The 11,526-nt window shown below is 43.8% G+C and overlaps 1 protein-coding gene across 1 annotated transcript; it reads right to left on the bottom strand.

Moving 5' to 3' along the window:
- Nucleotides 1-2,405: 2,405 nt before the first annotated feature.
- On the bottom strand, nucleotides 2,406-7,018 carry LOC311119840 (dynein axonemal light chain 4). Its single transcript, XM_084194501.1, has 4 exons — nucleotides 6,917-7,018; nucleotides 6,426-6,509; nucleotides 5,813-5,896; nucleotides 2,406-3,349 (listed from the first exon to the last, which is right to left on the bottom strand). The coding sequence occupies exons 2-4, from the start codon at nucleotides 6,495-6,497 to the stop codon at nucleotides 3,185-3,187; spliced, it is 321 nt and encodes a 106-aa protein (XP_084050627.1). The 5' UTR covers nucleotides 6,498-6,509; nucleotides 6,917-7,018; the 3' UTR covers nucleotides 2,406-3,184.
- Nucleotides 7,019-11,526: the final 4,508 nt, after the last annotated feature.

Genomic DNA, 11,526 nt, shown 5'->3' with positions numbered 1-11,526 from the left:
ACCAAGGAGCTCTCCAAACAGGTCAGGGACAAAGTTGTGGAGAAGTACAGATCAGGGTTGGGTTATAAAAAAATATCTGAAACTTTGAACATCCCATGGAGCACCACTAAATCCATTATTAAAAAATTGAAAGAATATGGCACCACAACAAACCTGCCAAGAGAGGCCCGCCCACCAAAACACACGAACCAGGCAAGGAGGGCATTAATCAGAGAGGCAACAAAGAGACCAAAGATAACCCTGAAGGAGCTGCAAAGCTCCACAGTGGAGATTGGAGTATCTGTCCATAGGACCACTTTAAGCCGTACACTCCACAGAGCTGGGCTTTACATAAGAGTTGCTTGAAAAAAAAAAAAGCAAACACGTTCGGTGTTCGCCAAAAGGCATGTGGGAGACTCCCCAAACATATGGAAGAAGGTACTCTTTTTGGCCATCAAGGAAAACGCTATGTCTGGCGCAAACCCAACACCTCTCATCACCCCGAGAACACCACCCCCACAGTGAAGCATGGTGGTGGGGATGTTTTTCATCGGCAGGGACTGGGAAACTGGTCAGAATTGAAGGAATGATGGATGGCGCTAAATACAGGGAAATTCTTGAGGGAAACCTGTTTCAGTCTTCCAGAGATTTGAGACTGGGACGGAGGTTCACCTTCCAGCATGACAATGACCCTAAGCATACTGCGAAAGCAACACTCGAGTGGTTTGTAATGTATTGTTGAGATGTTGTAGGGCAGTCTCAGTCTGACTCTTTGGTTCTCAGTGTGGAGCTGTACTGTAGGGTATTGTTGAGATGTTGTAGGGCAGTCTCAGTCTGACTCTTTGGTTCTCAGTGTGTAGCTGTACTGTAGTGTATTGTTGAGATGTTGTAGGGCAGTCTCAGTCTGACTCTGGTTCTTTATTAATATTTCAGCAGAGCAGAGAGACACAGGGGATGAGCTATATAAAGACACACACACACACACACACAGGGGAGGAGAGAAAGGGCATCTGACTTGAATAATACATGAGGATCAAACAGGGTACCTGAGGGTGGCTAAATGTTTACTGGGAAGTCTCAAAACATGTTGGTTATTATAGCTATTGTTACATCAGTACGTTCCTTTGTGTGTGAGAAAGAGAGAGACGGCACAGAGTCAAATGAGAGACATTGTGTGTGTGTGTGTGTGTGGTCAGAGAACAAGGTGACCTGATCGGAGGTCAGTCTTTGAGTAAACAGCTGCTTCTGTCTAGATTGCAACACACACTACCCGTGTTATAATCTGTCAACAACTAAATCTGTCCCTCTCTCTCTCTTTCCCCTCCTCTGCCAAAATCTCCCTCGTTCTTTTCCCTTCTTTTACTTATCCTCCTTTCTTTCTCTGTCAAAATCCTTGGATTTTCCCTCCTCAACATTGTGTTACTTTCTTTCTCTGTCAAAATCCTTGGATTTTCCCTCCTCAACATTGTTAAATTAATTAATTAATTAAAATGCCATTTAGCAGACGCTTTTATCCAAAGCGACTTAGTCATGTGCGCATACGTATGGGTGGTCCCGGGGATCGAACCCACTACCCTGGCATTACAAGCGCCATGCTCTACCAATTGAGCTACAGAGGACCACTTTCCCCTCCTGTCAAAATCTTGCATTCTCACCACCCCTAGTCTCTTTTCAGATGAATTATTTTGTCAAATCTGTCTCTCCCTGATATCCTCAGATGAAGAAGTCTACTTCTGTCCCCTATATACACTGAGTGGACAAAACAAAACCTGCTCTTCCAATGACACAGACTGACCAGGTGAATCCAGGTGAACGCTATGATCCCTTATTGATGTCACTTGTTAAATCAACTTCCTAATGTTTGGTATACTCAGTGTATATAAAGTCTACGTCTATCCTCTATATGCCATGTAGTGCTTTTCAACTCCAGTCGACAATGTAAAAAAGTCCTTTCTCATGCTGCGGCCTATAGCAACCATATTCTACCCCCATGTAACCATGTCCCTATAGCAACCATATTCTACCCCCATGTAACCATGTCCCTATAGCAACCATATTCTAACCTCATGTAACCATGTCCCTATAGCAACCATATTCTACCCCCATGTAACCATGTCCCTATAGTAACCATATTCTACCCCCATGTAACCATGTCCCTATAGCAACCAACCAGGTCTCTAGTAACCAATGAGAGCTAGGACGTTCTGTAATCCCAAGAACATATTTTCCATAAAACAAATCATCAAGTCTCTCTCTCTCCTTCCCAAAATTGGCTACTCGCCCCCCCTTCTCTCTCTCCAGGTACCATTTAAAGTGTAGAAAGAAGAGAGAAATGTGTTAGAGAGAAAGAGATGTGAAAGAGAGGCTCTACTATACTACGTTTCTAGAACACAACCACACACAGAAACTAGACAGTAACACTCATAGTGAGTATGTTTCTCAGTACAATTCAGGTTTTATTACACAATCAGTTCATTTCAAACAGAGGCTGAGACCAACTTCAAATCAATCACATTGCCAATATCAATCTGTCAGCTACAAATACTAACAAATTGTTTCAACAAAAGTTGTATGTACTGTATCTGTACTGGAATGTTCCATTGTTTCTGTCCACCTAACAATCAGACATTGCATTAAAAAAACTAAAACATTTTTAAAATCTAATCGGCATTAAAGTATTTACACATACTTACAATTATAAAATACTAAAAGATATTGGATGGAGTGAATGAGAAGAAAGAGGGAGAGAAAAAGAGAGAGAGAGTGTGCCGTGTTGACTGCAGATGGTCCGGAAATTCACTGTGACACAAAATCTGCTTAAACTAAGGAGGTCGTTGAGAAATGCTTTTACAAAAATGTGTGTCCAGCACACAGACACAGACACACACACACACACACACACACACACACACACACACACACACACACACACACACACACACACACACACACACACACACACACACACAGCACCCATTTACAGTTCTTGAGCAACATGTAGGGATAAGGGTATTGGAGACCCTGGCTGCATTTCATTTGTGTCAAAGTGAATTCACACACACATACACACAAAGCATTTTAAGAATAAGTAATATTGGACAGAATATGGCAAATCAATTCAGACGGGGAGAGAATAAGACAGAAAAAGCTAACCAATAGAGAGAGAGAGATGATTAGATGGATAGATAGAGTGTGGTTGTTGATGCTAGGAACACTTCCAGACACACACGGCCAGGCTTCCTCCAAAGAACATGTAGAGCAGGTTCTTCACCTCGTGTGTCACCTCGAAGCCAAAGCCCTCGCCGATCACCACGTGCCACGAGCTGCCAAACTTCTTATCCATCGACTCCTTGATCATCTTCGCTGCACTCTGAGAGAGGGAGAGGGGGATGGAGTGGGGGGAGGGAAAAGGGAGAGAGAGATTTGTCAAGTACAGTAACTCACCATAGGCACTAATGCCATGTTGATAGTCATATCCAAACAAACTTTCCAGGTGTCATAGCCAGGGATGCACATAACTGGTACGCAGGTACGCAAGCGCGACAAAAATCAGGAATGCGTAATGCCACTTGTGTTACTACGCGCCTTTGCGTACTTGACCGATCTTCTCATCTAACCTTACACATGACATGTTGCTTGTCAACTACTGTCAGGGATGTCCAAAAAGCAACAGACATTAAGCAGCTTCTTTGGCGTTTCGCCACCTACAAAGAAACGCCAACTGGAGCCAGAGCCGAAGAAAATATATTTTTCGGAAAAGTGGCTCCAAGATGTGCAGTGGCTTGAAGCTAAAAATGAGCGCACTGAAATGTGGTGCAAGATTTGCCACTCAAATCCACATCTAGCAGACAAAACAGGTGCATTTTATAAAGGCTCAAAGAATTTCAACCATCCTTTATTTGACAAACATGAAAAGAGCAAGGAGCACACGAATGTGGCGCAAGCCATTGCTAAGCTAGCCGAGAAGAAATGTCCAGTCGCCCACTTGCCAGATGGCGAGACAAGCTGAATGAAGAACAGCGGCAAGCTCTGTTTAATATTTTTCTCCTCGCCTTCCATAAAGCTAAACACGCACGTCCCATGTCTTCCTATTCTGAGGATGTTCCTTTACTGAAGCGGCTAGGAGTAAATGTCGGAGGTGCATATCATTCACGTGAAGGGGGCACACGGATCATGCAGAGCATCGCTCACACCATCAGCGGGGAGTTACGAGCCAAGTTGCAGTCTGCTGAATTTTGGGGGCTGCTTTTTGATGGATCTGAGGACATCACAAAAACTGAGCAGGAAATCGTTTACATTGTGTCTGTGTCCAGCAACGGAGAGTTTACTTCGGACTTTATTGGACTGATTGAATTGGGTGCTGACCGAAGACGGCAGGACATAACAGACGGACTTGTGAGACTTTTCCAGGACACAGGCTTGGATGACTGAACAACAAAGTTGGTCGCTGTGTGCACAGACAGGGCTGCTGTTAACGTAGGTATCTACAACGGCGTTGTGCCAAAACTCCGGCAACTTGCTGCGGTTGGAGACTCCCTTGTGCACATTCTGTGCACCGCACACACAATGGAGAATTGCGCGAAATCAGCTGATCGCAACGTTCCTTACTGTGAGACATTTAATCGCTCTGTGGTCAAGCTGCTGCAGTTTTATTTACAAAAAGGTGCAGCAAAAAAAACTGCTGCACTGAATAAGCTATGTGAAGAAAATGGGATCTCCTTTGTGAAACTGGGTAAGTTTCATAATATCAGATGGTCTGCATGGAGGCATGAAACACTTAAAAATATCAAGACTATTGCCAGCCATTAAAATGCAACTGGTTACGAGCGATAACAGTGACTTGCAGCATTTCTGCACAGAGCGTTTTCAGTGCTTTCTGTCAAACATGCTTGACATTTGCAACATTTTGAAGACCACATCCATTAGGTTTCAGAAGGAAAAGCTGACCATTGGAGAAAGTAAGGATGAACTCATGGTGGCCATTGGACAGTTCACACTTCTGCTTGATGGTGAAAGCCACAGGGCACACACTGTTTATAATGCTGATGCTGACAGAGACAAGACACACTTACTCAGGGGGTTAATTGAAGAGTTTGAAATCAGATATGACTCCCTCAAGTCATGTGATCATTTCTTAGTATTTGATCCTTCAACATGGCCTCAGGAAATGCAAGACCTCCACAGTTTTGGAAACACAACAGTTTGCAGCATTCTCAAGAAATATGAGGCCACCTTGCAACTTGACAAAGATACCACTGTGACAGAATGGATGCGCTTAAAGCAGGCAGGAAAACGCCTGGGAGCCTCTTCTGTGTATGACTTGGTCCAAATAGTAAATACAAGTAACCCAGATGCTTACTCCAACATCAACAAGGTGGTTAAGCTGTCTCTTACACTGCCTTTAAGCAGTGGAGCTTGTGAGAGGGGATTCTCACATCTCAACATAATAAAAACCAAGTACAGATCTCGTCTGTCACATGCTCGTCTCTCAGCCCTGATGCACATTCACCTGTCAAAGCAGACCACAGAGACATTTGACCCAAAGCCTGCTGTTGACCAATCGGAGGCTCAACCAAGGACAGGGAGGTGCATCTGCAGCATCTTCATCATCTACCATGCAGGAAGCTGAAGCAGAGGACAGTGGGGGCAACACTGAAGAGGACAGTGGTGGCGGCACTGAGGAGGACAGTGAGGAAGACTGCACTTATTAAGACCACGCTACATATGGGGTGAGTACCAGACACCATCTGCTGGTACTCACCTGAGTAACTCACTGAAAAAGTTATGTGCACCCCTGGTCATAGCTATGCATTTGACACACAAACATACACACCTCATTGTTGGTGGCGAACTTCTCGCAGGCTGTGACACAGAGCTCCATTGTCTCCACTCTCATCTCCTCTGGCATGTCTGTGTGCTGCGAAGGGAAACAACATGTCATTATCTCACACACACACCTTACCCTGATTTCTCTCACACACACACACCTTACCCTGATCTCTCTCTCTCACACACACACACCTTACCCTGATCTCTCTCTCTCACACACACACCTTACCCTGATCTCTCACACACACACACACACACACACACACACACACACACTCACACACTCACACACTCACTCACACCTTACCCTGAACTCACACACACCTTACCTTGATCACACACACACACACACACACACACACCTTACCTTGATCACACACACACACACACACACACACACACACACACACACACACACACACACACACACACACACACACACACACACACACACACACACACACACCTTACCCGGATCACACACACATACACACTTTGCCCTGATGTCACACACACATTACCTGGATCACACACACACACCTTACCCGGATCACTCACATACTCACTCACACACACACACACACACCTTACCCTGATGTCACACACACCCCTCTTACCCTGATAAGAGGAAAGCTGTGCAGTCTTTTGTAGTCTGCCTCTTCTTTCTTGCTCTCTGCAGTCTCTGCCATTCCACCCCACAGCTGCAAATAAAGAGACATTGGTTAAGGCTTAGCTAGCTTGTTTATAGCAACTTTGTAGCAAGCTAATTTAGCTAGCTACCTAGCTAGTAAAGCTAACGTGGTACGTTAGCTCAACCTACCCAGTGCATGGATGTGAAAGTGTGCCAGCTAAAGTTAAATGACTAGCCATGTTGCTAGCGAAAGTTTGGCTTAACATTTATTTTGTTGAAATGTAAAGTTACCGGTAGCTTTGTTTTGATGGGTAGCTAGCAGGCTAACGTTAGCAATTTGGCAAGCTAGCAATAGCCGACTACATGCTGTTGTTTTCACCTCCAAAATCAATTGAATTCTTACTTGCCCATAGTAATTTCTGCGATTATATTGTAGAGATACGTTTTAGAAAGGTACTGCATTTTGTATTTACGTACCGTTTGGTAATACAACCGAAGTTTACTCCACTTTTAGTCCGGTTGTTAAGGAGACATTTTCAACCATAGCAACACACGTATCCCTTCAAACAGGAAAAACCCGCCTACTTTAGCTGAGCGTCTTCTTCATTGGTTTAGAAGCCTGTCAATCAATCGTTCCTAATCCCTGGAAAAATGGTGATGAGTTTGTCAGTGCTCTGCTCAACACAAACAGATTGATAGAAATCATGTGACGTTGTTTTTAAAATGAGGTGTCATTTGGAACCAATACATTTTCTTAGCTAGCTACATTGGCAAACCGTTTTTTATTTCAGTGTCCTTATGCCAACTTAAAATGTATTGTTTCTCTCTTCTCCCTACAGTATCCTCTCTGGTCTGTCTGCATGACCTATAGGCCTATTTACTTGTGACTGCAGCCACATCTGTTTGTGTGAAACCCCAGGTGGAGGTTTTAACCCAAATATCCTGCATGAAAAAAAAAAGAAGATGTGGATTTATGCACAGCTGCAAACAATAATCAAATAGACTAGATGGACTTGGGCTATTGTAGGCCTTAACCTACATTAAGTATGCAGTCTGGATAATTTGTAGATAGTTGCATAATGTTTGTCACGGAATAGTATGCCCTCATATGCCCTTATAAACCTTCTCAGAGACAGACATGGGCTGGGTCCCTGAAGGCACCATATTTCCTACACAGTGCACTACTTTTGACCAGAGCCCTGGTCAAAAGTAATGCACTATACAGGGAATAGGGTGCCGTTTGTGATGTAACAATAGTGTCTCTTGACCAAATTTATTTATTTTCTCATTACAATATTTTTTCAAAAGGTATATGAGTTCAGTTTCTAGGGAATATACTGAGTACATATTGTCCGGGAGATAATAATGATTCCAGTTGTGGATTATTGCGGATTATCAATTCCTGGAGAGATGGACAAACAACAGATCACATTGAGCAGACGACAAAAGGGAGGAGGAGTAATCACTCTCTCTCTATCTGTCTCTCTCTCTCTCTTTCAATCTCACCTCACTCTCTCTCTCTCTCTCTCTCTCTCTCTCTCTCTCTCTCTCTCTCTCTCTCTCTCTCTCTCTCTCTCTCTCTCTCAAGCTGAACCTCGGCAAGACGGAAGCACAGTTCCCGCTCAGCCCAGTCAAAGCTATTCGCTGCTCTGGCACCCCAATGGTGGAATAAGCTCCCCCACGACGCCAGGACAGCGGAGTCACTGACCACCTTCCGGAGACACTTGAAACCCTACCTCTTTAAGGAATACCTGGAATAGTATAAGTAATCATTTTACCCCCCTCCCTCCCCCACCCCCCATAAAAAAAAAATGAAGAAAAGTGGTTGTCCCACTGGCTATAAGTTGAATGCACCAATTTGTAAGTCGCTCTGGATAAGAGCGTCTGCTAAATGATGTAAATGTAAATGTCTTTCTCTCGCTCTCTCTCTGTGTGCGTGTGCGTGTGCGTGTGTGTCCGAGTATGTATGCTGTGAGAGACTAATGTTTTTTAGAATAGGGTCACATTAGATAATATATTTACCATAGAAATATAATTACTAGAGCAGGTATTAGTTATATTTCTATGGAGGTTGGCATCATGACATCATGGGTTCACTGGGCTTTGATCAGCCTGAGTGTTGGAGTCCCACTTCAGAAGTCAAGGAATTATATTAAAGTGTGTGTGTGTTTGCGTGTGTGCATGTGTGCCTGTGTGTGTGTGTGTGTGTGTGTGTGTGCTTACAAGCGTGTGTGTGTGTAAAAACTCAGAGTGTAGGGAGGTGAGTCATGTCGTAATCCCCAGCTAAGCTCATTAATGAGAGAAGATTTGATGGACTAGCCTTATCCTCATCCACTAGAGAGAGAGGGATATGAGAAGGAGAGAGAGAGAGGAAGAGAGAGAGAGAGAGAAGGAGAGGGAAAGGGAGAGGGAGAGGGAGAGGCTCCCCAAGTTTAAAACGAACAGGTCAACATTTTCCTTCATCCCAGCTGCTATCAGCTTTCTCAATCAGCTGTATCCTAGTAGTGTTGTGTGATGTCTACATATTGCTGTATATACTGTTGTTGTGTATATGTATTGTCATGTATGTATAGTGTTTTTACTACGTGCTGTTAAAGGAATTGGGGATAATAAAGAAAGAGGGAGGAAACAAGAAATGGACAAACAAGGAGGGAAAATGATAGAGGGGGAGATAGAACAAGGGAGAGCAGGAGAGGTGTCTGACAGATGGGAAAGTGTAAATAGCGACAGCAAATCCACCAGCTGGACTAACAGAGAAGAGGAGGAGAGACGGAGAGACGGAGAGACGGAGAGACAGAGAGAGAGATCAGAGGAGAAGAAGAGAGGTGGATGAGGGCATCACAGTGGGGAACCTGACACAGATATTCATCATGTGAGTCCCAAATGGCACCCTATTCCCTATATAGTGCACTATGGGCCACTGGTCAAAAGAAGTGAACTATGCAGGGAATAGGGTGCCATTTGGCACTTAGCCACAGACATTCATCATCTCTAGCAGAGAGAGAGAAGCTGACTCACATAACAACGTCTGCATCCCAAATAGCACCCTATTCCCTTGATGGTACACCGGGCCAATAAGACTCTGGTCAAAAGTAGGAAATAGGATGCCATTTGGGATGCAGTCAACCATAGAGGAAGTGTTGTTTGTTTTACCCTGAACAACCAAAGGTTGTGACTGACTGACTGACTGGTGCAGAGAGAGAGTGATAAAGGGGGTGATGCAGCAAGATAAATAATGGGCCAAGTCCAGGAGGTGGTGTGGTGGTGACGCAGCAAGATAAATAATGGGCCAAGTCCAGGAGGTGGTGTGGGGGTGACGCAACAAGATAACTGCCCTCACTGCTGCTCGATCATCCTACTTTTCCAACTTAATCGAGGAAAATAAGAATAATCCAACATTTATTTTTGATACTGTTGCAAAGCTAACTAAAAAGCAGCATTCCCCAAGAGAGGATGGCTTTCACTTCAGCAGTAATAAATTCATGAACTTCTTTGAGGAAAAGATCATGACCATTAGAAAGCAAATTACGGACTCCTCTTTGAATCTGCGTATTCCTCCAGGGCTTAGCTGTCCTGGATCTGCACAGCTCTGCGAGGGCCTGGGATCGGGAGAGACACTTAAGTGTTTTAGTACTATATCTCTTGACACAATGATGAAAATAATCATGGCCTCTAAACCTTCAAGCTGCATACTGGATCCTATTCCTACTAAACTGCTGAAGGAGCTGCTTCCTGTGCTTGGCCCTCCTATGTTGAACATAATAAACAGCTCTCTATCCACCGGATGTGTACCAAACTCACTAAAAGTGGCAGTGATAAAGCCTCTCTTGAAAAAGCCAAACCTTGACCCGGAAAATATAAAAAACTATCGGCCTATATCGAATCTTCCATTCCTCTCAAAAATTTTAGAAAAAGCTGTTGCGCAGCAACTCACTGCCTTTCTGAAGACAAACAATGTATACGAAATGCTTCAGTCTGGTTTTAGACCCCATCATAGCACTGAGACTGCACTTGTGAAGGTGGTAAATGACCTTTTAATGGCGTCAGACCGAGGCTCTGCATCTGTCCTCGTGCTACTAGACCTTAGTGCTGCCTTTGACACCATCGATCACCACATTCTTTTGGAGAGACTGGAAACCCAAATTGGTCTACACGGACAAGTTCTGGCCTGGTTTAGATCTTACCTGTCGGAAAGATATCAGTTTGTCTCTGTGAATGGTCTATCCTCCGACAAATCAACTGTACATTTCGGTGTTCCTCAAGGTTCCGTTTTAGGACCACTATTGTTTTCACTATATATTTTACCTCTTGGGGATGTTATTCGAAAACATAATGTTAACTTTCACTGCTATGCGGATGACACACAGCTGTACATTTCAATGAAACATGGTGAAGCCCCAAAATTGCCCTCGCTAGAAGCCTGTGTTTCAGACATAAGGAAGTGGATGGCTGAAAACTTTTTACTTTTAAACTCGGACAAAACAGAGATGCTTGTTCTAGGTCCCAAGAAACAAAGAGATCTTCTGTTAAATCTGACAATTCATCTTGATGGTTGTAAAGTCGTCTCAAATAAAACTGTGAAGGACCTCGGCGTTACTCTTGACCCTGATCTCTCTTTTGACGAACATATCAAGACTGTTTCAAGGACAGCTTTTTTCCATCTACGTAACATTGCAAAAATCAGAAATTTTCTGTCCAAAAATGATGCAGAAAAATTAATCCATGCATTTGTTACTTCTAGGTTAGACTACTGCAATGCTCTATTTTCCGGCTACCCGGATAAAGCACTAAATAAACTTCAGTTAGTGCTAAATACGGCTGCTAGAATCCTGACTAGAACCAAGAAATTTGATCATATTACTCCAGTGCTAGCTTCCCTACACTGGCTTCCTGTTAAGGCAAGGGCTGATTTCAAGGTTTTACTGTTAACCTATAAAGCGTTACATGGGCTTGCTCCTACCTATCTTTCCGAGTTGGTCCTGCCGTACATACCAATACGTACGCTACGGTCACAAGACGCAGGCCTCCTAATTGTCCCTAGAATTTCTAAGCAAACAGCGGGAGGCAGGGCTTTCTCCTATAGATCT

Source organism: Coregonus lavaretus, assembly GCF_964263955.1.
Source record: "Coregonus lavaretus genome assembly, contig: HAP1_SCAFFOLD_55, whole genome shotgun sequence".
Lineage (NCBI taxonomy): Eukaryota > Metazoa > Chordata > Actinopteri > Salmoniformes > Salmonidae > Coregonus > Coregonus lavaretus.
The sequence above is the reverse complement of the archived record's forward strand: the minus strand, read 5'-3'. Positions and strand labels throughout refer to the sequence as shown.

What these genes read in the sequence shown, in the direction of transcription:
- LOC311119840 (XM_084194501.1), bottom strand. Translation starts at nt 6,497, where the DNA reads ATGGCAGAGACTGCAGAGAGCAAGAAAGAAGAGGCAGACTACAAAAGA. An exon ending in ACAGCTTTCCTCTTATCAGG is followed by an intron (nt 5,897 to 6,425) that starts GTAAGAGGGGTG and finishes TTCCCTTCGCAG; the next exon opens with CACACAGACATGCCAGAGGA. An exon ending in AGTTCGCCACCAACAATGAG is followed by an intron (nt 3,350 to 5,812) that starts GTGTGTATGTTT and finishes TCCCTCTCTCAG; the next exon opens with AGTGCAGCGAAGATGATCAA.